We start from the raw sequence: 27775 nt of genomic DNA on the forward strand, positions 1-27775 counted from the left end.
TGTGTCTTCGTCAATATTCTTTGTACAGAGCTAAAGGTTTATTACTAAGCAGTCCGATGGAACATTCACTGAGGTCCATCCTCCCCATTCTCAGTGCGCTCTACCCATGCCATCTGAGAACGAACTCACAGCTATTACTCAAGGTGATTCAGCTTGGGCTGGAGTCCACACAGCCACAGCTGTTGGCTGATACACTTCTGAGTGAGTCATTTAATCCAGGCTGCACCAACAGCCTGCAGGAGCACACTGTTTCCAGGCAGGGAGGATCACAGGGTTCCCCCTTTCACACCTCCCACCTACTTTTGACAGTGTACCTATTTCTCCTGGCCCATCCTTTCTGTGTGGTTCCTTAAGTGACCTCATGGCTGATCACTGGCTAAAATTTAGAACTAACATTGTGCTGGTTTGGAATTAAGACTGAGGACAGGCCCCTTCTTTCTTGAATGCCGTTGTCCATTTGTGCCGTACTTGCCTAGGCTCTGTTTCTCTTCCGCTGGACTCGATTCTGAGCTCTTGGGTGCCTTTAAATGGACACATCTCAAAACATTTCCAAAGAAAGCACTGTCTTTTCTATTATGCATGACACACTTTTATCCGTTGGATGGCTTACTATTTACATGTTTTGTATCTTTGCACTTTCAGCTAACCACTGCCCTGAATTACAATTTTTTTAAGCTTAAGAGAATAGAAAACGAGCACAACATTTTGGTTGACGGGCCTTGCTTTTTTTTTTTTTTTTTTAAATATTTTATTTATTTGACAGAGAGAAATCACAACGAGGCAGAGAAGCAGGCAGAGAGAGAGGAGGAAGCAGGCTCCCTGCTGAGCAGAGAGCCCGATGCGGGGCTCGATCCCAGGACCCTGGGTTCATGACCTGAGCCGAAGGCAGAGACTTTAACCCACTGAGCCACCCAGGCGCCCCAGGCAGGGCCTTGCTTTTAAACAGGGATTTGTGTGTTTGCAAAGATACCCCTTTGTGGTTCCTGTTTACAAGTCTGCAGATAGAGGATGGTTTTATTAAATCACATTCTCTATATAATTGCTTTTAAAAATATACATTATACATGGAACACCTCTGCTTCCTTCAGTGAGTGAAAGGTTTGTCTTACAGCTTCTTCAGTCAACAGTACTTTGCAGCCTGGAGTTTGATTTGAATTTCATTTTTGCTTTTGTTATGTTTCGTGACCAGGTTCAGTTAAGGGTATAGCTTCAGTACATAATGTAGAAGCTGTATTTATTTACTTACTCTGTTCATTTTCAAAAAGACTATAAGACAATTACCTCTGATTCCAAACTGAGTCATAACTGTAATATTTCTTATTGGAGCTATTATCAACATTAATAACAACAACATTCTGGGACAGAATATCATTTGTAATTTTAGCACCAAAAACATTGCTTGGAAAAAGTTTTCTGTGGTTGACTAGTCAAATAGATAGTGTTGCAAGAAGTTATAAGAAAAGGTTGTGCTTGGGGAGAAATGGCATGACTTTGAGTTTCATAATCTCATTAAAATAATTACCAACAAAATAATTCAGCCTCATCCTACCCTACAAGAAAGGATGGAATAATAACTGTTAAAGACAATTTTTTTTAGATTATTAAATTGTTTTCCTATTATCTAACTAATACCAAATGAATTAGAAAAATTCATCTATTGTTGAGAGTAGGCCGTCTGATTGGTATTCAACACCAAAGCAAAGTCTATTTTTTGTTATTTTAGTTTGTGGGGATAGAATTGCCAAGTACCTTTTGAATTATTTCTGTTTCTCCAAAATAGATATAGAGTGCCTTTGGTCTCATCACCACAGTTCCTTCCTTCTGGTTTTCCCCTTATCTGTAAATGACACCACCATCTACCTTTTTAATTATGCCTCCTAGCTGTTGAGGGGAACCATCTTCTGCCAGACAACCCTGGAGCCTCATACCCCGCCACCAGCTCTGTTCCCCTCTGTCCAATGGAGAAGACTAGAACTCCCCTCTGCCTGAAACACCCTTCTCTTCTCTACCTGAGGAATTCCTGCCAAGCCTCAGCAGTAACACTCAACTTTTCACACAGATTTGCTGCTCTTTTCTGTAGGCATTAACAGCTCTTGCTTCCTGCCTTGATGGCATCTGGCTCTGTGTGTGCCTGTCCCCCTGGCTAGACTGATTCCCCTCAAGGTGGCTACCAAGACCTTTGCATCTTTCAGCCCTCAGCTGGAGCACCACGGTCTGGACCTGGTACTCATAAATATTTAAGTGATCTGAGCTTGGCATTTCAACACACACATACAGCTGTTAGTCGAGTTTGTGTTAACGTGGCCCCTGGCATCTCCATAAAGTTCTTTATGGCCCGTCTCCGGGGTTTTATTTTTGGGTGAAATTTCTACTTTATTTATCTATTTCTGTCTGCCATCCTTGGAGATGATTAAAGTAACCCTGGTGTGTTAACCAAAATTGCCTCCCTAGGTGTATGTTCCTACCTTCTGAGAATTCAGACACAGGATACAGAGAAAGCCTGTCAGTCTACAATCTGGAAGCCGTAAGATAACCATTCTGTGCTCCTAACACTACACGGCGTAGAAACTCTCTTGAGAATTCAGTGGTGGCTTCCGGGGGCAGGTGCCACAAATTAAATGCAGTAAAGTGGCAGAGTGGACCCTGTTTTTCCCTAGCCCTGCCTCTTCTACCCTTGTTAACTTGACCTCCTTGTCCTCCATCTCCAGGTTACTTTTATAAAAGATCTATTGAAACAATGACCTTCAATTTTTATTTTCTCCATCTAATTTACTATGATTACTGTCAGCACTTCAGCATCTTCTCGTACCCACCCCTTTCCTGGCTCTCTAGTGCTCACCGCAGCTAAGCAATCCTACACTTTCTAGGACCCAGGCCTGTCTTCCCCCACTCCCTCATCTCTACTGTTTCTGCCCACCACCTGCCTTGATGCCCACCACCTGATGATGTCTCCTATCTCTTTTCTCATTCATTCATTCATCCAATAAACATTTATGGAGTACCTGCCATGCCAAACACCGTATCAACTGGTGGCGATACCAAGTAAGACAGGGCGCCTGCCCTCAGAGCCAAGGGAGGGCTGGTGAGTACCTGGTGGATTGTTGAGAAGATGGATGAGATCAGACTTCCTAGAACAGGTGATACTTGAACTGGACTTTGAAGGATGGGCGCAAGTTGTCTATCTGAAGTATGGGAAAGGGACTAGACATTTCATGCAGAGAGGTAGACCCATTTAAAAGTACCAGGGCATGAAACAGCTTGGCCAGTTCAAAGAGTGGCAAATAAACAAAGTATGGTAAGAACAAAGGATCCATAGGTAGGACTATCAGGGAAGCAAGGGCTATGTCATAATGGATCTTGCTTGCTTAGCCAGGGGAGTAGAACTTATCCCCCCAACCTTTTTTTTTTTATATTTTATTTGTCAAAGAGAGAACACACAAGCAGGGGAAGTGGCAGGCAGAGGGAGAAGCAGGCCCCTGCTGAGCAAGGAGCCCAATGCAAGGCTCAATCCCAGGACCCTAGGATCTTGACCTGAGCCAAAGGCAAACACTTAACCAACTTGAGCCACCCAGGCATCCCTAGAACTTATCCTTAATGAACTTATCCTTGGAATATTTGTAAGCAAGAGAATTATATAATGTTTATGTTGAAAAAGATTAGCTCATTCTGCTGCAGAATGGAAGGTATTTAGAGGGGAAATGATATTTGGGGAGGCTACACCAGGTAACCCACACAATTGGTAATCCCCACACCTAAGTAGAGGCGGTAGGCATAGGAGTAGAGATCAGGGAGACAGATTTGATAAATGTTAAAGAGATGACTAGTATAATTATATATATATATATATATATATATATATATATATATATATTATATATATATATAATATATAACAATAATTACATGTAATGGAATTGAGATAATTTCCAGGAGATAGAATACGCAGGTGGAATATAAGGAGAAAAGTTGGTTTCAAGAAAATGGTTAGGCATTGGGTATTTTGTGTGTAAGGGGGTCTGCAGGATGTGTCCATAGTAAACATCTTCATTAGGAAGCTGGATCCATCAGGAGCTCAGAGGAGCTGCGGGTGAGGCCATGGGAGTGATTCAGGCCTGCCAGGCACAGAATTGATGATGAGGCCCCGGGGGGGAGGGGTTATGTGAAGGGTCAATGGGGAAAGAGATCCACAAAGAGAAAGAAGAATAGCAGAACACTTGGAAGAGATATAGCAGAGGGTTGTGTCAACATAGAAGCTGAGAGGGTGCGTGATAACATTGCTTAAGAGGGATTTGAACACCGAATAAAAGGAGCATGATGTGAAATACACAGAGAAGCGAGAGCCGAAGCCCACACCCACGCCTCATTGCTGGACAGTGGGGTAAAGTAGAAGCCACACCCTGTAGCTAGGTAGCGTTTTAAAAAAAAAATTGTGTGCACATGCACGTGTGTGTACTCTTACACACGTATACACAACCCTCACCGTGGCTTTTTAGATTCTTTAAGTAAAACAAAAGTCAAGAGGGAAAAGCATTCCGCTGAGAGGAAAATATTTGGTCTATCTAAAACAGCCTAGTAATCCAATAAATAAGGACTGGAAATGCGCACCGGCTTAGGAATAGGCCGATGCTGCAGAGAGAGTGCCGCCAGGGCTGAGGCAGGAGGTGTGGCGCTGAGGAAGGAAGGAGTGGTGGAGAAATAGTTGAGGGGGTATTTCGAGAAGCTTGACTGCACAGTGAAGAGAAAGCAGAGTGATAGAGAGCAGTATAGGGTCCTGAAAAAATTCGCGTCAAGGATTATTTGGGTTTTTACAGTGTGTTTTTTGCCTTGCAGAATCCATAGGTCTTTTTTGTTGTTGATTTCAGAAGTTTAGAAAGTTCTTCTCGTTTGAACATCAAAACAGGTTATATACCGTGTTGATTTTTCTGGTGCATTATTTTTAAATTAATCCACTTGTAATTTATGTTGGTGTCAGAAGTGAGGACTCCATACCAGTTTTTCCAGTGATGTAGCTAATTGCTCTAATACTTGAATCCACTGGTTTGAAGTATCAGTTTTTATAATATAGTAAAATCCCATGGATATCTGCCTCTATTCTGTTTCGTACTGTGAATGCACTATCTCTGAACTGTTTCAGTTGCCATCATGTGATAATATGCATGGGCTTCTCTCTGGTCCCATCTTAGCCTTTCTCGGAACGTCTCTCATGCTGTCAGTTCAAGCATCCCTCTTCGTTATTTTACCTGTGTAATTGTGTAGATTTCTTGAAAAACTTCAGCATCACCTTTCAGCTTAAAAAAAAAAAAATCTATTGGGGATTATTAATTAAATTTGCATTAGATTTTGAAATTCTATTTTGGAAAAAAAAGCGATGAGTCCCCCAACTTGAGTCAGCCCAGTTAAGAGTATGGAACATCCGACCATCCATTCATTTATCATTATTTGTTTTAATTTTTAAGTCCATTATCATATCAATGTTAACATTTCTCACTAATTTATTCCTAAATAGTCTGAACTTTTATTGTTATTTTAAATGGCATCTTTTCTGTTTGGGCTATTTAACTGTGTTAATTACCAGTATAGTCCTAATTTCTGGCTTCTCTTGAATAACGAGGAGATCTGGCAACATTGGACCCTCATTCCGATATGGCAACTGTGAGTAGTCCCTTTCATTGGCCTACGGACTTGCCAGTATGCCACAGTTGACTGTACCCACTCCATGCATTTCTATTCTTGCCTGGCCCCTGTTGACTGTACCCACTCCATGCATTTCTATTCTTGCCTGGCCCCTTTGGGCAGATGAGGGGCAGGTGGTCCGTAGACGCAGTCAGCAGCATAGCACCAAGTACTCATGTCAACATCTGTGACTTCACCAGCTCTCGTCCTTGCCTGTCTTTCCTGAAGGTGATGGCTACTGCCTGGCCTGTGGACCTGCCAGATCTTTCCAGCCCTCTCTCTTCTTCTTCTGCAACACACCCTGGCCTCTCAGACCAGAAGCACATGCCAGTTCCTTCTAGCCACATACCCCTCCATAGTCTTGCCCTTTTTGGCCAGATTGGTCCCTGCCCCTTTTCTGAGCTGTAGCTGTAAAGAGGCTGTAAATCTTCCCTTTACTCACACTTAATGTGACTTAACTTACTCACTTAATTCCATATCTGTACCAGTTTACTTGAAGTTTCTTTTAGATCCTGGCCATCTCATTCCTAAACTTTACCACACACCGCCCCCCCTCCCATGGTACAGTTTGCCCCAAATCTCTGATGTCCGTCTATAGCGATGCCATATAAATTACAGACAAGGAAGAAAAGAACTTCTAAACCATCACTTGACTTTTTATTTACTGTGACCACATAGACTGTAACAATGTCAAGAGAAAAATTCCCAAAGAAGTATATTTTGCCTTATTAGGCCACTTTCAACACATACATGTCTGCGATTTGTAACAATACTACAGATTCTCTGAATGCACTGCATTACATTTGCAGACTTGGGGGAGCTCGCTCATTTGCCTGTTTGTAGCATATTTCCTCTAACATTCTCTAAACATAGTCGTCCCGAAAGTCCATTTCTTATTTCTTTTTAACTTGTTAGATGCTTCCACAATATTCCTGCTTTTTTTTTTAACCCTAAATCACAAATCCTCTTCCAACATTCTATTTCTACAGAGAATGGATAATATACTTGGAGTGTCCTAACTTTACTGCCAGGGAATAACTTTAATTGATTAAAGATTTTAAATATATTATTCCTACTCAGTGTATACGAATGAAAGAAGAAACCAGCTCTAACCAATCTTCTTTCCAGACACTTCACCTTTGTCTTTGGTTCGGGTTCTTTCCCTGTTGAACATTGTTACTACCATGGATGTCTTTTCTCTTTGGGATTCAGTTTGTTGATTGCCTTTGTCTTTATAAGAGTAAAGGAGAGTGTGTTGTCCTCCCATCCACCCACCGCTCCATGATACGTGTCCATTCCATTGACAGTTATTCAGTTTGGGTTCGTCACCTTATTTGTGGCCTCTTTTCCACTGGCCCCCCTGTTGGCTCTGGTGAACAATATTTTGGAAATAAGAGTGGACGCATGGAAAATGACTACCCAGTATAGACGCATGGTTCCAGAAAAAGCCCAAGACATCGGAGCGTGGCAGCCCATCATGCAAGGAATAGCAATAATGGCTGTGGTGACCAATGTGAGTACACCTAGGCTTCCCAGGGTAAAGAGCTCGAGAAATCCAAAAATGCATTAGTGTTGCTACCTAAAGAATCAAATGTTTGCTATATATATGTATATTTTTTTTTGAATGGGAGGGAGATGCCAATACTAACTTCCATATAAAAACAGTTGTTATAACTGTGAGTGTTATTTTTTAATGTTCTTAACTGTTTATATTATTATTTGTGACTTACAAAGACCTCTTATAGGAACAGTTGCTAAGAGTGACCATTATGCTATTATTGTTCATTTGCTAAAGGTTTTATTCAATAGAAACACGGTAATAGTAATGAGTAAGTACCAATTCTCTCTCACTATTATCAAATAGTGCTCTTATTTTTTTTCCCAATAGTGCTTTTAAAACAGAGATAGTAATCTGTTCATTTGTAGTGGGAGGGCACTAAATTAAGAACTATCGTTCTACCCTATTTTACCATATATTCCATACTATTAACTGAAAATATTAACTATCTGATGATGACGTACGTATAAGCAGTTTGCATTCCATTCACGTGTTACCTTGTCTCCTAGGGCAGAGGTTCTTCAGGGAGGGGGGCTTTAGAATGGGTCCCATCTCTCTTCTCCACCTCAGCCTTGGCTTGCCACTCACACTGGTCATTAGCTAAGCAGCTCTGTTAGCCAAGCAGTTCCAGCTTGGGGGAACAGAACACAGACCTTCACAATATGTATAGACTTTGGGCAAATCTGAACAATCAGTAACCCCCTAGCTACCCCTCCCTTCTCCCTCTCCCTTTTTTAAACCATAGGCCAACAAGGAGCTCTCAGGGAGAATAAGTTCCATTCCAGCCCAATAGGGGAATGACCACCTTCCCTAGAAATATCCTTACAACTGGGGCTATTTCCTCCCTTATTTCACTAACCATTTTACTCTCAGGTCACAATCCCAACACGATGATATCCCAGTTTTAATTTCTTGGTCAAGCTACACTTGCCTGGGGTCCACAGCCTTTTCGCACGAGCACTTGTAGAAACAGAATTCAGCAGTGCCTGTGGGTCAGGCTCCTGGTGAGGCTCATCACTGCAGACACAGGTCAAACCCAAAGTCCAGCTCTCACTGCTGTAGCTTCCCAGCTGCATGACCTTGGGCCAGACCTTGACACTGGAGAGCTTCAGTTTATCATTTGTAAATTGAATAATTCCTTGCTGCATATTTTAAGACTATTATATACCATAAAGGGTAACTAGGGACTTCAGGGAGTTAATGCATGGAGCCTGGTCCTCACGCAGTGTTTGTTAGCTGTTGTTATTCTCTTCATCACCCATCATCAGTAACAGTGACTGCCTAGACTTTGACAGGTATCTAAACTAAAGGCACAAGAATTTTACAATGTGCCACTGAGCTGTGGTTACAGTTTTACACAATCAAGCCAATTTTCAGGAACCCAGCTGTCACCCCCTGCCAAGGACCCTCAAGTTATCCAAATCGTATGCTATCCCTGCTTTCTGAAGAAAGTCGCAAATTGCACACAAAAGACAACTGCTAGGTTATATCATTTTCCATTTACCCAAGTAACCCACACCTTCCACATCCCCTGTGCTACGAAATGAAGACTGATGTGCAGAAATAGGACAGTGAGGCTTTTCAAGTTCTACAATCATAAAAGAATGAGTCTGTCACATTCAGTATGCTGTACAGCACGAAGCGAGGTAGGAATGTGGACCTGGGCACTTCAGGAATATTTAAGCAACAAGGTTTGAAACTTAAAGTGTTTTTGTTTGACCTTCAGCTAACCGGAAACTTGAGATGATTTGTACTCCCCATTCCCAGCACTCTGGTTTGATTGTCGTAGGCACCTTCTCCTGATATCCCCAGCAGGGCTCCACTCCATTGGCACAAATGGGGTATTCGCTGTGTTTCTAAGGCTACGGTGGGGCGGGGGGTGGGTGTGTAAACAGGCACCTGCGTGCTTACTAATTGGTGCTACTGGTTCTTATCCAGTAGTTGTTTTTTCTCATAACCTAAGCATCGTTTTATCATACCCTAGGAAAACTGTTTTTTAGATCATTGAACTACAGACCATTCTTTTCCCCATATTATTAGGTTTTGGTCCGGCTTCCAGGCTGCGGGTCCTATACATGTTTGTGTGTCTGTAGGAATGGCCCATGTGTATCATTCCCTCCCATACCTAATGTAGGCCTCTACCATCTACTGGGCACAGAGAGGGCTAACTTTCCGTAACAGGAGAACTTTCAACTACAGGAGAAAGAATAGCCACCAGGGATGAAAATGGACATCAAGTAAGGGTTCGGGATGAAATCATTCATCTTCCAGCTGCTCGTGCAATAACAGGCTGAATTGACAGGTTGTATCGGGCCCCAGGATCTGCCATTGAAGACCGATTTTAATTTATTTTGACAGAAATGGAAAAGCAGCACACCGCATTTACTTGCACTTCTGCAGTGTGTCTCAAAGCAGCTCAGTTCAGGAGGAACAAGGGTCTTGTCAGAAGACAAGAGAGAGAATTCTCTTTGTTGGAATTTTTGTAGCTTCTTGGAGCACCTGCAGGTGATGCTGTAAAAAGCTATAGTTAAACAACAGGAAACGTTAAACTACTGAAATCTGGAAAAAATTAAATATTCTTGTCCTACATTCCGCCCCCCAACCCCACCCAGAGGCAAACACACACACATACGTCAGAGGAAATGACAAAGCTGGTTCTACTAGGGGGAGTAATTTTGCGATAGGAAAGCCCCCTTTGTTGTTTTTCTTGCTCTGCTGAGATCTTGTTTGTTGACTTGTGGTCTCACTGCATCTAAACCATATGTTCAGATGAACACTATTAAAAATCATGTTGTGCCAAAAACATGTCTTTCTGCTTCAGTAAATGACTGAATCATTTAGCTTTGTTTACTCACATAGAATTTGGGTTAAAGTATATTCCTTACTTTCTCCCTCTTTCAGACCAATTTTATACATTGGGGAGTTGAAAGCCCAAATTAAAGAATTTTAGAGAAAAATTCATGTAATTCATAATACCCTTCTATCCTGATAGAGGGCTGCCTGACACACACTCAGGTTTAAAACTGATCTTAATTTATTCCTTTATTGGAACACACTAGACTTTCTTCAGTTAGTCTTTCTGAAGTTTAGAGGCTTAGACATGAGGTCCAATAAAATGGGCATACACTTGACCATATGAATGGCGTAACCCCAAGAGTTTCTTGCTACCTACATATTTAAATTAATAAAAAATTTTTGCTCTCTAATGAAGCAACATATGTAAGTATATATTGACGGTTTAAAATCAGACTGTGGGTGGACGTGAATAAATAAGATACTCTAGGGGAAAAAAAGTATGAATTTGAAGGCCCTTATTAGATTAATTTATAAAAATAGAATTAAGAGGCAAGTGTTTTCAAAATGAGTTTTATATTAATTGTAAACTCTACAAAGGAATTATGTACATTATTTTTGTAATGTTGACCTTAATATTACTTAGACAAAAGGGCCTTCTAAATCATAAAAGATTAAAATTATATCAAGTAGAGTTTCAAGGTTGAGTTGTATAATATTCTAACTTTTGAAAACCTAATTTATATGCAACATATGCAAGCAGCTTGAGTTAATCCAGGATACCCTGGTCTACAATTATTCTTACTGTACTTAAGAAAGCTAAGAGGCAACTTGCAGGCCTTTGCTTTTCAACTGCAGATGGACTTCTGGACAGCCCTTATGTGAACTGAAGACCAAGAGGAAGTAACTGTCCTTTAAAGCATTGCTCAAAGACTTTAGGACATTGGCTATCTATATCCATTTGACGGTTAGGAAAGGATTAAAGTTTCTGAATCTTTCATTTAAAAAAAAAAATAAACCAATGAACACATAATTCTGGTGTGTTTGTTAACCATAGCTATAGAGGCTCTAAATTAACAACCCCCTTCTTGTTTTCCTCCCCATACAGGCCATGATCATTGCTTTCACATCTGACATGATCCCCCGCCTGGTGTATTACTGGTCCTTCTCCGTCCCTCCATATGGCAACCACACCCATTACACCATGGAAGGATACATCAACAGTACTCTCTCCATCTTCAATGTCTCAGACTTCAAAAACCAAAGCAAGGGAAATCCAGACCCTAAGGCTGTTATCCCTACCACATGCAGGCAAGTTCTGCTTACATGTTTAAAAATGCACTTCCTCTTTTAAAGGACTTTTATTGTCCTGTAATTCTAAATAAAACCGCTGGAGACATTCCCTCCCCTTCCCCCGCCCAGGTTTCTTTTCAGCCACACTTACTACAGACTGGGGTCAGACGTTACCAATCAGAACATAAAGCATCATTTAAAGATGGGAGTTTCAAATGATCACAGGGAAACTGTTTCAGGAGGAGAGTCTTGTTTGTATCTTAGAAAGGAAGAAACTCAAGGAGTTCCCAAAAACAAGTCAGTTCAGTTGTAATGACTCATCTGTTATTCAAGCACAAGCTGATGTGCCGAGTGACCAGAGAGGAGCACTGTCACTCGGAGAAGTGTGAAGACAGCAGGCTCACCCAGCAGCATTCTCCAAAGCGCTCCATGAGGCTTCTCTGCATTGATTGTGAGGGCTGGTGAGGTCAGCTGTGGACAATAAACAAGTAAATCACCACTTGATAAAGTATAGGTCCTAAAGTTTTTTTGTTTGTTTTTTTTTATTCAGTGTCTTAACCCTAAAGGAATATTTAAATCTCATTTAGTTCAACTCCTCAAACCTTTCTCTGGTTCAGATTCTCAGCAGCACAACCAAGAAACCAGAAATAAGTCCCAAATAAATGTTTTTAGAGCCTCTTCAGAATCCCATATCGAATCTTCTTACTTGATGTAATTTTTTGTTGTTGTTGTTAAAGATTTTATTCATTTATTTGACAGGCAGAGAGACAGGCAGAGAGAGAGGGGGAAGCAGGCTCCCTGCTGAGCAGAGAGCCCGATGAGGGGCTCGATCCCAGGACCCTGTGATCATGACCTGAGCCTAAGGCAGAGGCTTTAACCCAATGAGCCACCCAGGTGCCCCTTGACGTAATTCTAAAGAGTAGTTAAACTCTTTCAGGTCTAAAAGGTTACAGGCAGAAAATTTGAGATGTGCTACCTGAGGGCAATAGACTAACAGCAGTAGCTCCTGACCTCTAAAAAGGAAATTAGGTTGATTACATTACAGCAAGCAATTGGGCATTCCTCTCTAGAGGGAGAGGTAGCCCATAGCTGAGGGAAGCTGACACCACGAGATAAATAAATTTATAATCCTGTTTGTGAAAATACACCACATCGTTTTAGTGTTTTATTCCTGCTTTCTCAAAAGAGTATAACTCTGACAAAAAATTTTTTAAATAGTTTTTACACATATGGTGTATATCATTACCATCATCTCTCTATTTTACGTTAAGTATTACTGGACTCATTATTTCGGGATTTTGTAGCCAAATTAAACTCTTGGAGAAAATTTATAGGATGTCCAGTTTTAAAAAGCAGTGCATTAATTATGAGCTCTTTTGAAAGGGGCCCTTGCTTTCACTACTTAATCAAAAAGAACCTCCTGATATCCCTGTTTTACTTTTCAGGTATCGTGATTTCCGGAACCCACCTGGACACGAACAGCAGTATAAACACAACATCTACTACTGGCATGTGATCGCAGCCAAGCTGGCTTTCATCATTGTCATGGAGGTAGAAGAAGTATATTTTGAAAGAGCTTATACGGCAGTATATTTGCAGAGCTTTCATTAGCATTAAGTATTGCCAACTCGGACTTAAAATACATTCTTTTCTCTTGCTAGCAATTATTTTAGGACATCTGTTAATGAAATTTAACAGGCAAATACCCATAATGCTCTCATTAATGAAATGAAATCGGTTATCTGCTTGAAAAGGTGAACGCATTTTGTGTGCTAGGGGGATTCAGTGCCTCTCACTGCAGTATTGAATGCCTGTTTTAAAAATTGGGGGCGCTAGGCTGCATTCTAGACCAGGAAGGGGCTTACTGAAGACGACTAAGATGTGATCTCTGCCCCTGAGGAACTTTATTCTTGTCATAGTTTTATTTGTATTACTATTAAGTATTTTTATTACATTTTCATAATCTGCCTCTTAGAAAAGTCTTTTTATATCCCTAAAATTAACCAGCTCTTAAAATGACTGAGGCAGCAATAAATTTGAAATTGAACTAAGCAACTTTACTTCTGACACAGAGGGAATAACCACTACCAAACTGTGAAGGCTCAGAAGTTGCTCGATGGGTGTGGTCCCAGTTAGGGTAACACTTAGAGGTTGATTTTTCTCATATAGCGTAGGAGGTGGTGGCTCCTGAATCAAGACCAGCTCGCTGACGTGGGGACGGGATCTCTGACTCTAGGCACTTGTGCTCTCTCGGCATGTCGTGTGTGTGGCTGCAGGGTGAGAGCTACAACTCCTGATGGAGCACGTACAGGGTCTGGACAGTAAGGAGAAAGGAAAGGAACGCTCGCTGTATCTGTTCCTTTTTGTCAGGAGAGAAAATGCTTTGCCAGAAGCCTCCAGGGCACACGGCTCCTCCAAGCAACAGAGTAGGCTGAGATGGGACATGTTGGGTTTGCTCTGAACAGAATGAGGATCTGTTAGCAAGAAAAAAGCCGGATAGGCTGCGTGGCTTTGATCATTTTTCTAGTCGTGGGTTTTTTTGTTTTTTTTTTTTTAATAGCTACCAAACATTAACAGAAGAGAAAACAAGTTGTCATTTAGCTCCCCATCATCGAAGGATTCCAAGTCTCTGCTACATCAGCAAGAATCACTAGTTTATATTCAGATATGTAGTTGCCAAAGCGTTTCGACTTCTGCTTCTGAAATCATGGCTGACTAGATACACTGAGGGGCCATTTCACTACAGAACATTCACAGTAGCTTAAAGTGGAATTTCCTTACATTTTTGAGCTCAGAGGAAGGGAGGAGAATCTACGAAGGGGGCAGAAAGGTGACGGCTCAACTAGAGCAGGAAGCACCCCCTGAGGCGCAGGGGCCTCTGAGGACGAGGGGGTCATCAGCTCCTCCCTCGAGAGTCTCAAGGGCGCCAAGCAGCCGGTCAGCCCCAAGGTGGACCAGCTAAAGTTGAGACTCTTGGATTCAGCCAGGGACCCCCCAAAGAGCTAAATTTGTCTCAGAGCAGGAGGAAATGCATATATTCCCTGGAGAAAAGATGTCTGCCGCTTAGACCACATTTTTCTCTCAGATTGAAATAATCAGATATGAGCTTCCAAAGATGAACAGTAATCACACGGGGAAGTGAGAGAAACCACAAGTGAGATTCAGAGGGAAGAAAATAATAATTTGGACCCTCAATAACTTCAAGAATATGCATTATCACTTTAGAAATTAATTAAAATTGTGTATGAAAATGTTTGAAACAAAATGAGCAACTGACAAATGAGCAAACAATAAGAAACTAAAAAATTACAAGGTAATTTTGAAAAATATATAGTTGTCGAAATGCAAAAGCATATGGATTAAACAGAAGTCTGAAGCAAGAATGAATAAATTGGGAGATAGGTCTGAAAAAAATTACTCCCAGTACATCACAGGGAGAGAAGAAAATGCAAAATAGAAAAAAGAGATTAAGCAGTTTTTAAAAAATCCACAGAAGAAAAAAAAATACTAGAGGAGAGACAATATTTAAAGAGTTAATGGCTAAAATTCTTCCCAAAGAAATGAAAGGGATCTGTTCACAGAGCATAAAGCTCAGCAAATCAGGCAGAATAAAGAAATCCAGGCTTACCGAGATTGTAACAAAAGTGTAGCTTGTTGAAGATAAGATCTTTAAAGCAACCAGAGAAAAAGGACAGAGGACTGACAAAATTGAAATGAGAGTAGACTTTAACAGCAGCATGGAAGCCAGAAGCGAGTAGTCAAATATCTTCTAAAACGCTAAAGAAAGGAACTACAAACCTAGAATTGTAACAAAATTTTGAGTAATTGAAAAATCTTTCCATAAAGAAAATGCCAGCCCATTTTAGCCCATTCAGATCATTTTAGTTGCTCTCCAACTCCTTTTAGATCCTTAAATCAGGAGTAGAAAGAAGAAAATTATAATGCAGTCTTTGTTGCATTGATGCAAGGATCTTTTTAAAATGTGCCGATTGAATCTAGCAATATATTTTTTAAAGACGACATCAGGCCACATTGGTTTACCCCAGAAATGCAAGGGTAGCATGATACAGAAAGTCCACATGTATAAATATAGATAGGGGGAAAAAAAGAACCTCTCCTTCCTACATCATCAGCTTTTGCCCCTTTACTCTATAATTTCCATCATTCAGACACACTCTCATCTCAAATATTCTCCACTCTCCCATTACCTTACTAATCAGAAGCCTTTGACACAGCTGATCACTCTCTCCTTGAAGTTCCTCCTCAGTTGGCTCCCAGGAAAATTTTTTTTTCCCTTTTCCTTTTATCTCACTAGGCCGTCCCTTCATAATTTCTTTAGTCCCTTCCTTCTCTTTCTCTCTTCGCAGCCTTGGTGATCTCATGCAGTCCGTTGGCTTTAAATGCCATGTATATGCCAGTGACTCAACGATATATGTATCTCCTGAACTCAACCCACGAATCCAATGTCTACTTGATCTTTCTGCTGGGATAGCTAACAGATACATCTACCGCCCCAAATGCCCATATTTTCTTCAATCCACTTGGAATGTTCTCCTCTCCATGCTGCCCTAAATGTTCCACCCACAGTGGGTCTGTCCCCTCTCAGTCATGGCAGTTGTAGCTGCCTCACTGGTTGTTAAGGGCAAAATTCTTAAGAGTCCCCCACTTACTCCGCATGCAATGCTGCTGGCTTTCCTTGGACAGTACATTGCAGATCTGACCATTGCCAGCTCTGCTTCTATAACCGGGTTGGAGCCACCATCATTTCTCGCCTGAATAAGACTATGGGCTCCTAAATAGGCTCTCTGCTGCCTTCACATCTCACTCAGAGTAAAAGCCAGTCCTTACAGTGCCGTGCAAGGCCTGACACACTCGAGCCATGCTCTGTGACCGCTCTCTCTTGTCCCTCACATGCCTCCACCCCTGCTGTTCCTGATGCACAGCCAGCAGGCTTCCACCACAGACTCTGTACTGACTGTTCCCTCTGCCTCGCATGCCTTTCCTCCTGATGTCTGCATGGCTAGTTCCCTCGCCTCCTCAAAGCCTTGGCAAAGTGAGGCATACCCAGTCTGATCTGCACAAAATCCATCTGAAATTGGTCTCCCACGTAACACATAAACTCCTAATCTGCTTTACTGCTTTCTCCACACTCTTATCACGTGAACACCGTGTACAATTTATTGAATTTTAATGATGATCATTGTATATTATGTATTTCCTTGGTAAGTCAGAGACCTTTACATAACGAACAAATAAAAATTTGTTCGACATCGTTAGTCATCAGAAACGTTAAGACTAAAATGAAAGTACATTTTATAATCACTATGTTGGTGAGAAAAAAAACGATGACCACAAGTGCTGGGAAGAATGCAGAGCCACTGAAACCATCACACGCTGCCGGTGGAGGTGGAAGCCGGATTAACTACTTTGGAAAATACTTTGGTACCATCTAACAGTCTTGGCAGTTCCACTTCTGGGTCATCCCCTTGAGAAACTCTCACAGATGTCCTCCAGAATCCAAATGCAAAAACATTCTTAACATCACTGTTTCTAATAGAAACACTAGAAACAAGCCCAGTACATTTTGATGGGGGAAGCGACAGGAGACTCTTACACAGAATTATGAACAAACTACAGTTATGCACAATAACATGGATGGATTAGAAACTAGTTTTGAATGAAAATGTCAATTTTAGGGGCACGTGGGTGGCACAGTTCAGTATCCATCTCTTGGTTTAAGCTCAGGTCGTGATCTTGAGGACATGGGATTGAGCCCCATGTTGGGCTCCATGCTCAGTGAGGAGTCTGCTTGAGATTCTCTCTCCCTTTCCCTCTACCCCCTCCTGCTCATGTGTACTCTTTCTCTAGTAAATAGATCTTTTAAAGTAATTTTCAAAAGACCATATACAGTATCCTACTTTTTATAAAGCCCAAATCAAGGGAGACTAAACAATATATTATTTGGGGCTATATACATATTTTGTTAAACAGGTTCTCAAAAATAAAATGACACAGATAGACTCACACAGATAGGATTTAGTGCTAATCTTCGGGGGAAGAGGCCTGGAAATGAGATAGGAAAGGAACACACACAAAAATACTGCAGCATTGTCAGGGTGAGTGTTAGTGTTCTTGAAATTGTCAAAGCAACAAAATGTAGCTCTTTGGCAGACCCACATGGTCTAGGAGAGACTGGTTGTATACGGAGAATGCCCACCACCTTATCCAGATCTATTGCTAGGATGACTAGCAAAAAGCCAACAAAAAACAAAACAAAAAACCGAAAAGAGCTCTGTGTTCCCCACCATTTCCTTGTGATTGACATTTTTCTTCTTCTCTCCCACAGCATCTCATCTACTCTGTGAAATTCTTTGTATCCTATGCCATCCCAGATGTATCCAAAAGCACAAAGAGCAAGATCAAGAGAGAAAAATACTTAACCCAAAAGCTTCTTCGGGAGAATCACCTCAAAGATATGACAAAAAATATGGGGGTCATAGCTGAGAGGATGGGGGCAGTGGTAGAGAACAATTTACGACCAAAATTAGAATAAGAGTTTTATGTTCTGAGAAGCACTTTACAGAATTTAACTCTGTCAAAATATATTATGAATCACTAATGAGAATGTTTAAGTTAAAACACTTTAGCAAATAGGCATCTTCGCTATTGCCATTTTCATAGAGATTATTTTTCAGTTTCAGCCTGCCATGCAGGACCTGGGAAAACCAGAAATGTTACCCTTTTTTGATAAATTGGAATTTCTGTAACACAGAAAGTGTCTTGCAGTGTGCTTAAAAACCACCCCTTCCAAAGCTGAATGGATTTTTGTCCTTCCGTTTGATTATTTTCATTCCTTTCTGTTCTCAAGCACATGCTCCCCTTTTAGGCAGTGTTTCATTTCTTCACTTTGCCAGATTGGTCCCAGAGTTCTTTTCTTACAATACTTTCGTTAAAGACTAGACATACTAGCTTTTGTGTGATTAAAAATAGCTAACTCAGAATTCAGTTTGAATGCTGTATTCAGCGGCAAATAGACCCAAGAATTCACAATATTTAGATGTATTAGCACATCCCTACAGAAATGAAACCGCACTTAATAAGAGGAAATAGTTTCCATCTTCATTCTGGCCTATCTTTCCATCTCAAAGAAATACTCTTAATGGATTGCAAGAAAGATAGCAGGGTTCTGAAGTGTATTTGGACTAATCTACAGTGACACCTTTTATCTTCCAGGAGCACTCCTGGAATCCTCTGTGCCTAATCAGTGTTGATTGCTTTGCAAATCTCAAGGGAGTAAGATGACAAAAGTAGGGAAAGTTACAGATTCAAATAGAATTGGAACTCCTATTGATCAGGATAATTAATTTACCTCTTCTAAAGATAGGTAGTTTCTTGAAAAAAAAAAAAAATGAAATCAAGGGATTAAAATTACATTTTTATCAACGTAAGCGTCTGGAAAGATAAGCCCATCCCTTTCCCAGGAGTTGCCCTATAGTCATCAGATCAGCTCACTGCCCAGCTCGCCCCACAGGACGGTGCTGCGCAGCTCAAGAGACCAGCAGGTGCCCTCACTGTGAGTCCCCGTGGGGGGGTGCCTTTCCAGCAGGAGTCCTGCCTATCCAAGTGATCAACATACCAAAGCATCTGCCATGGTCAAGGTGCTTCCCTACAACCTCCATTCCCTTGTCCCAGCCCAGGAACTTGTTTGTAACTTGCATGCACCAGGGTGGGGGAGGCGGGGGCAGGGGTGGGGGGAGAGGAGAGAGACAGGGGCAGACCCAGATCACTCCCAATCCAGAAAAGAGACTCTGGTTTGGATGTGAGCCTCCCTAAAGCCACAGTCTGGTCACAACCCCTGCCATCGGTGGGAGGTAACTTCCTGCTGAACGCCCGCACTGCGCACATCTTGCCTTCAGTTTGTCTGCTCAGCAGCCTTTACTGTGCTTGACTGCCTTTCAAGTGCAAAGCTCTCCCAGGACAGGACCAGGACAGTGCCGGGTGGGGGAGAGGGTGTCTGGCACTGGGTTCCTGCAAGGTGGGCCGCCACCCACTGCGGTGCTGCTAAACGCCCAGGGGCCAAGCCACTCAGCATCCCAGCGGCAGACGGAAAGGAAAGCCGTGTCCTGAGCAGATTCCAAGGCTTGTGGTAAGAGCAGCTTGACTCAAGGTCACCCTTCTAAATGCATGCCATGAAGCTTTGAAAAACAAAAATAGTATGTATGGAGGATCCATCGGAGCAGGGCTCTGGACTTCTGAATTGGCCCAGTGGATCAGGGACAACATTTTACTAACTTTCTTGGTCACATGAACAATGGGAACAGAGCGTTCCCAGCAAGCCACGGGAGCTCTGACGGCAAAGGGAGTAAGAAAGGCGTTTCTTCACAGCGGCTTCTTCCTCACAGCCCAGACCGGGTGCGTCTGGTCCCTCCCCTGCTCACCTGGGACACCGCTCCCCGGCGTGGGGCCGCTTCCTCTGCTCTTACCTCTGCTCTTCTCCGAAGCCGAGGACTATCTCCTCGTGTTGGATCTGGCGAGTACTCACCATTTAGGGGAGCACGGAAAAGGAAATGTTCTTGCCTTATCTCCTTGTACATACGATAAAACTTTAAAAGAGTTGTGCATTTACGTCTTCATAAGTCATCTTTCATCAGTCGTTCATAGGTTAAAATGTGCTTTTGTGGACAGGAGCGGGGGAAAGCTCAATATTTTTAAAGGCAGAAAATCGGATGTAGGACACTGCCAGTATTCCCCAAACAGCGACGTGCGGGGAGCCAGGGTCACCTGGGACGGCGACAGTGTTAATGTCACTCCAGCGCAGACTTGTCCGCTGCGAAGAAAAATGTGGGGCTGCGTCTGCAGGCAGGCATGGGCTGGATCTGTAAATGTGAGCGGAAGCAGCACCCCAGGAAAAAGGGTGGGTGTGATTGTGCCCCCATGAAAGGAAAATCTGGCCCTCCACCTGCCCGGTGTTAACCACTAGAGAACTTTGAGTTTTGTATCCTTTTGTAATGCCTGTGAATTATAACAGATTGAAGCATTAGACCAAAATACTCAGGGGATTTTTCCTTAAATATCCCTCAGATATTTCGGATGTGTCAATAGATAGGGAACGCTACCATTTTTGTTTGAAAACTCAACAAGGCCATCTTGTAAACTGTCACGAAATGCCTTCCCTTCTAATTACCCATGCATGCATCTTGAATTTCAGGAAACATTAGTTCACAATGTGGGGGCAGAACATGCTCTGTTATTGAAACACTTCTTGTACCATTTTCGCATTGTGCATAAGATGTTTGAAAAGTTAAAATGTATGAGCAGCTTAACTAAAGTAGAACGGAAATATTCATGATGCTTTCATACACTGTGGTATGAGATGTAAAGTTTGTAATGTTTTGTGAATTTCTGTGCATTTTAATATTTTATAATTATGAGCATTTTAATAAATTCATTTTTCAAAACAACACTGGTCTCTATATTTGTCTTCATGTTTTTAAGGAAAGTAAACATTTATATATATATATGTAATATATATACACACACATATATATCCACTATTTATCAGTTATGTATCACCCAGATAACAAATGTGTGCTTTTATGTAGATGATATCTAAAATTATATTTTTCACCACCTACACTTACTTTGAAACATGATTTTTCTGGGAAAAACTGGGTGTGGGGTTTTAGCCAGGGCTGCTAAAAAACCAGTTGCTGGGATTGAGCAAGCCCTGCCAAGGGCACCAAGCCCGGAGAGCAGGTGGGAGCTGGGAACCAGCTCCCCTCCACCCCCCCACACTGTAGTGCGCCAGAGCCAGGCTGCATCAGCGAGGAGGAAGAGGCACTTTCTACAACTGCATAAAGTTGGCTTCTGCACGCTAAACATGGTTGCAGGGGGCATGCCACCAGAGAGGGCAAGTCTCTAATAATCCCAGAAAGTCTCTGTTTGAACCTGCTGTGGCACTGGGTACAGAAAGGGGAAATTATGGAGAAGAAAAGAAGGGAAAATATCATTATAGAAATAAACCCTTTTTATCCTAGACAACATATCCAGATTTTAACTTTTTCTGTTTTATTGGGGGGAGGTGTTTGTTTTCTGGTTTTTGGTTTGGTTTCATTTGGTTTTGGCTTTTGCCAACTTAAATCTCATTAGGCTTCCAAGAAAACTCTAAATCAAATATAATCCATAACCGGACCAACAACAAGAAGCCTTTTCTGATCCTTACATGATATCCTTGGGGCCAGTACTACCGTTATTTTTATTCTCAAGCCTTTTAAGTCTAGCAAAGGACTGACCAGAATTTCATTTCTTAAGCTAAGTACCGTCTCCCATTTGCAGGGAATGATGAGATCATAAATACAGCTGACCCTACAATAACACCTGTCTGAACATCATGGGTCCACTTATATGCAGATTTCTTTTTTTAAGATTTTATTAGGGGCGCCTGGGTGGCTCAGTGGGTTAAAGCCTCTGCCTTTCGCTCAGGTCATGATTCCAGGGTCCTGGGATCGAGCCTCGCATCGGGCTCCCTGCCAAGCAGAGAGCCTGCTTCCTCCTCTCTCTCTCTCTGCCTGCCTCTCTCCCTACTTGTGATCTCTATCTGTCAAATAAATAAATAAATAAAATCTTAAAATAAATAAATAAATAATTAAAAAAATAAGATTTTATTAGAGCACACACAGCGGGGGGGGGAGTAGCGGGAAGACAAGAAGACTCCACGCTGAGCAGAGAGCCTGATGCAGGGCTCCACCTCAGGAACCTGAGATGATGACCAGACCTGAAATCAAGAGTCCGTCACTAAACCAACTGAGCCACCCATGTGCCTCTCCACAGATTTTTTAAAAAAGATTTTATTTATTTATTCGACAGAGAAAGATCACAAGTAGGTAGAGAGTCAGGCAGAGGGAAAGGGGGAAGCAGGCTCCCCACTGAGCAGAGAGCCTGATGCAGGGCTCGATCCCAGGACCCTGAGATCATGACCTGGGCTGAAGGCAGAGGCCTTAACCCACTGAGCCACCCAGGCACCCCTAGATTTTTTTTAATAATAAAATTTTAATAAATACATACAGTACTATAAAGGTATTTTCACTTCCTTAGGATTTTAACATTTTCTTTTCTCTAGCTTACTTTGTTTGTAAGAATAGAGTATAAAATATACAAAATATATGTTGATTGGACTTCATCTTCTGCTCTAAGATAGCAATGAAGGAAGACCCTGAACTCCCCTTTTCCACAGACACACCAAACTAATACCTATTTTAGAGTAATTCCTCCTGAAGAACTGAGGACTGACCAAACCACTTATGCACAATGAAAGACCACAGAAGGAATAAATAGCAGGAGACACAGACAAGGTAACAAAGGGAACCCCCACCTCCATTGCAAACTGCAGTGAGAGGAGCGAAAATTCAGAGGGATCACAAGCAAATTCATTTGCCCTTGAACACAGGAAAAAGGCCACTGTTTACAAAGTCAACTAGAATATATAGGAATCAGTCCTAGAACCCTGTCAAATGGGAGGCAAGGTACTGGAACTCACTCCAGGTCAGAAGGGCTGGTGAGCCCCATACTTTGCATTTACCCTTTACTTTGATAGCACAGACAAAAGCAGGGTCAGGGTGTCAAAGCCAGCCTTAGCAAGGCCTGGACCCCTAGCCAAGACCAGCCTCAAATGCCCCTGGGAACAGGGAAAAAAAAAAAAAAAAAGACCAAAAACCCCCAAAAAACAAACAAACAAAACAAATGCAAACAAACCCATGGCTTGAAGCAACTATAATATTAAGGATCCTGCCCTAGAATTCTGCTGAATGGCAGAGGAGCTGCTGAAACTCTCTCCAGGTTGGAGGGGTTGGATAACCTTCCTTCTCCTCCACCTGGCAATGTGGACAGGAGCAGGGTCTGGGTACACTAGCAAGCCTACCACCAAGTGAGCCCCAAGCCCACACTAGCCCCAGCTGTCCCACCAAAGTGTTCCCCTGCTTGAAGCACAACAGGACACCCCTGCTCAGCACTCACTGTAGCTCCAGCCAACTTGCCAAAGTGATACAGGTGCAATAACACTCCCAGTTCATACCACTTTGGCTCTAGATGACTTGCCAGACATCCCAGCTCTCACTTTGGCTCCAGACAATTTACCAGAGCTTCCTTTGTGTGGAGAGCCCTGGGGATTCCACAACCATGCTTTAACCACAATGCCAGAGAGCCCCTGCACCCCAGAACAGCCTGGCCTACACCCACCCTGGCTCTAGCTGCCCAGCTATGGCACCCTCTACATGCAGCATCCCAGAACACCCTGGCTTATACCAACTTCAGCTTCACCTATTCTGCTGGGGCGTCCTCTGTGCAGAGAGCCCCAGGACACCCCAGCTCGGACCTAATTCATCTTCAACTTTCTTGCCAGGGTGCCCTTTTCACAGAGAGTCCTTGGACCCTCCAGTGTGCACCCACTTCAGCTGTCTGGCCAGGTTGCACTGTGCTGAGAGCTCTAGGATTGCCTTGGCTCATGCCCATCTCCGGCCATTCCACCAGGATGGAATGGTGGAATGCCCATCCCCAGGCCACAACAGTCACAGCCTCAGCCAGCCAACCCACCAAAGTCACCAGGCATACAGTCTACACAGGGAAACCATGTACAAGATCATTCCTTTTAGTTTAGGAGAAATAGCTATTCTGTCTAATTTATAGAAATAAAGAAAGTCACAGAAAATAGGGAGATAGGAAATATGCTCCAAATGAAAGAACAAGACAAAAGCTAAATAAAATGGATATAAGCAACGTGTCTGATAAAGAGTTCAAAATAATGGTCATAAAGATGCTCACTGGACTAGTGAGAAGAGTGGATGAACTCAGTGAGGACTTCAACAAGAGAAAATATAAATATTTGAAGAAAATATAAATATTGAAGAATACAATAACTGAAACTAAAAACACACACACACACACACACACACACACACAGAGAATTAACAGTAGATTAGTGGACGCAGAAGAACAGATTAGCAATCTGGAGGTTAAGATAGTGAAAAGAGTCCAAACCTAACAGCATGAAGAAAAAGAATTGGTTTTAAGAAAAAAGTTTTAAGAATAGGCTACGGTATCTCTTGGACAACATGAAGTGAACAAACATTTGCATGATAGGGGTCTTAGAAGGAAAAGAGAGAGAAAGAGGGAGAAGATTTATTTGAAGAAATAACAGCTGAAAACATCCTTAAACTGGGGAAGAAAACAGACATCTTCATTTAGGAAATACAGCAAACTCCAAACAAGATGAACCCAAGGAAGTCCACACTACAATCTATAAAAATTAAAATCTCAAGGATTAAAAAACAAAGATAGAATTTTAAAAAATGGCAAGAGAGAAGGAGGAGAAACCTCATAAAGCTATGTACAAAAGAAACCTCATAAAGCTATCAGTTAATTTTTCAACAGAAACTTTGCAGGCTGGGGGGGCGGGTGTGACTGTGGCATGACATATTCAAAGTGCTGAAAGGAAAAAAATTACAACCAAGAATAGTCTACCTGGCAAGGTTATCATTAAAAAAGAATGAAAGGAGGGGTCGAGATGGCAGAGGAGTAGAAGACCCTATTTCAACTGGTCCCCTGAATTGAGCTAGATATCTACCAGACCACTCTGAACAACCACGAAATCAGCCAAGATGGAAGATTACACACTTCTGAATCTCTACAGGGGCAGACGATCACCAGTGGAAATAGTGCACCTTGCCTGGATTGCGGCTGATATTTTCAACTATACATCCCCTCAACCATCTCTCACCAGAATGACTAGGAGGAGGAAACTCTAACAGAGATAAAATTCACAGACTGTGACCTATGCCACAGAACTATTGGATATGGACATAAGGAAGTTGTTGGAAATAGAGGTCAGGGTAACAGTTATCCAGACTATGGCTAAATTGCAGAAAACCATTAGTGGCAACATAGAATCCCTAAAGACAGAAGTGAGAGCTGATCTGGCAAAACTTCAAAATGCTATCAATGAGATCAAATCTAATCTAAATACTCTAACAGCTAGGGTAAATGAGGCAGAAGATAGATTTAGTGATCTAGAAGACAGACAGATAGAAAAGAAGGATCAGGAGGCCTGGAATAAATAGCTTAGAAACCATGAAAACAGAATTAGAGAAATAAATGACTCCATGAAATGTTCCAATGTCAGAATTATTGGGATCCTTCAGGGCTGGAGAGAAAGAGAGGACTAGAAGATATAGTTGAGCAAATTGTAGATGAGAATTTCCCTAATCTGGGGAATGGAACACGTATTTGTGTCCTAGAGGTAGAGGACATCCCCCAAAATCAACAAGAATAGAAAGACCTCCAGACATGTGATTGTGAAATTCACGAATCATAAATTCAGAGGAATTGTCTTAAGGACAGCTAGGGGGAAGATCTCGATCCCTTATGTACAGAGAGAGGAATATCAGAATAATGTCAGACCTGTCCACAGAAACCTGGCAAGTCAGAAAAGCCTGGCAAGACATATTCAGGGCACTAAATGAGAAGAATATGCAGCCAAGAATACTCCATCTGGCAAGGCTGACATTCAGAATGGATGGAGAGATAAAGAGCTTCCAAGAATGGCAAAGACTAAAGGATTATGTGACCACCAAGCCAGCAGTACAAGAAATATAAAGGGGGATTCTATAAAAGAAGAAAGACCCCAAGAGTGATAGAGAACAGAAATTTACAGAGACAATCTATAGAAACAATGTCCTCATAGGCAACATGATGACAATAAAAACATACCTTTCAATAATCACTCTCAATGTGAATGGCCTAAATGCTCCCATAAAACAGCACTGAGCTGCAGATAGGATGGAAAGACAGGACCCGTCCATATTTGGTCTACAAGAGACACATTTTGAACCTAAAGATACATCCAGAGTGAAAGTGAAGAGATGGAGAACCATCTTTCATGCCAATGGACTGCAAAAGAAAGTTGGGGTAGCAATTCTCATACCAGACAAATTTGATTTTAAACTAAAGAGTGTAGTCAGAGATACAGAAGGACACTACATCATTCTTAAAAGTTTCATCCACCAAGAAGATCTAACAATTTTAAATATTTATGTCCCTAACATGGGACCAGCCAACTACATAAGCCAACTGTTAATCAAAATAGGAGACATATTGATAAGAATATGTTAATTGTAGGGGATCTTAACATACCACTCTCAACAACAGATCATCTGAGCAGAAAATCAACAAAGAAACAAGAGCTTTGAATGACACATTGGACCAGATGGACCTCATAGATATATACAAAACATTCCACCCTAAAACCACAGAATACTCATTCTTCTTGAGTACACATGGAACTTTCTCCAGAACAGACCACATACTGGGTCATGAATCAGATCTCAACAAATACCAAAAGACTGAAATTATTCCCTGCATATTCTCAGACAACAATGCTTTGAAACTGGAACTCAATCACAAGAAAAAGTTTGGGAGAAGTTCAAACACTTGGAAGCTAAAGACCATCCTGCTCAAGAATGTTTGGATCAACCAGAAAATTAAAGAACTTAATTCATGGAAACCAATGAGAATAAAGACACATCAGTCTAAAACCTATGGGATATGGCAAAGGCAGTCCTAAGGGGGAAATACATAGCCATCCAAGCCTCAATAAAAAACAAACAAACAAACAAAAAAACCCAGAAAAATCCTGAATACACAAATTCTCTTTACACCTTATAAAACTGGAGAATCAACAACAAATTAAGCCTACCCTCCACACAGGAAGGGAAATAATTAAGATTAGAGCAGAGATCAATGAATTAGAAACCAGAGATACGATAGACCACATCAATGAAACTAGAAGCTCGTTCTTTGAAAGAATTAATAAAATTGGTCAACCACTGGCCAGACTAATCTAAAAGAAAAGAGAAAGGACCCAAATTAGTAAATCATCAGAAATTACTGTCAACAGCTATATGCCAATAAGTTAAGCAACCTAGAAGAAATGGATGCTTTCCTGGAAACCTATAAATTTCCAAGACTGAAATAGGAAGAAATTGACAACCTGAGTAGGATAATAACCAGTAGTGAGATTGAAGCAGTGATCAAAAACCTACCAAAAAACAAGAGTGCAGGACCTGATGGATTCCCTGGGGAATTCTACCAAACATTCAAAGAAGTAATAATACCTATTCTCCTGAAGCTGTTTCCAAAAAAATACAAACAGTAGTAAAATCTCCAGACTAAGATTTTTCTTCTTTCTTTTTTTTAAGATTTTTTTTCTTTTTTAAAGATTTTTATTTGACAGACAGAGATCACAAGTAGGCAGAGAGGCAGGCAGAGAGAGAGAGGAGGAAGCAGGCTCCCTGCTGAGCACAGAGCCTGATGAGGGGCTCAATCCCAGAACCTTGGGATCATGACCTGAGCCAAAGGCAGAGGGCTTTAACCCACTGAGCCAATCAGGCGCCCCTCCAGATTTTCTAT

General features: G+C 41.7%; 1 protein-coding gene across 3 annotated transcripts in view; it reads left to right on the forward strand.

Moving 5' to 3' along the window:
* Nucleotides 1-20778, forward strand: part of ANO6 (anoctamin 6) — a 185427-nt gene extending 164649 nt beyond the window's left edge. For all 3 annotated transcript variants that reach the window (XM_046010920.1, XM_046010921.1, XM_046010922.1), the window contains 4 exons: nucleotides 6981-7186; nucleotides 11133-11335; nucleotides 12763-12868; nucleotides 17664-20778. In XM_046010920.1, the coding sequence (XP_045866876.1) occupies nucleotides 6981-7186; nucleotides 11133-11335; nucleotides 12763-12868; nucleotides 17664-17870 (722 nt within the window). In that variant the 3' untranslated portion in view covers nucleotides 17871-20778. The remainder of the gene's footprint in view (nucleotides 1-6980; nucleotides 7187-11132; nucleotides 11336-12762; nucleotides 12869-17663) is intronic.
* The last annotated feature ends 6997 nt before the right edge of the window (nucleotides 20779-27775 follow it).

The sequence above is a fragment of the Meles meles genome, chromosome 7 (assembly GCF_922984935.1).
Source record: "Meles meles chromosome 7, mMelMel3.1 paternal haplotype, whole genome shotgun sequence".
Taxonomy (NCBI): Eukaryota; Metazoa; Chordata; class Mammalia; order Carnivora; family Mustelidae; genus Meles; species Meles meles.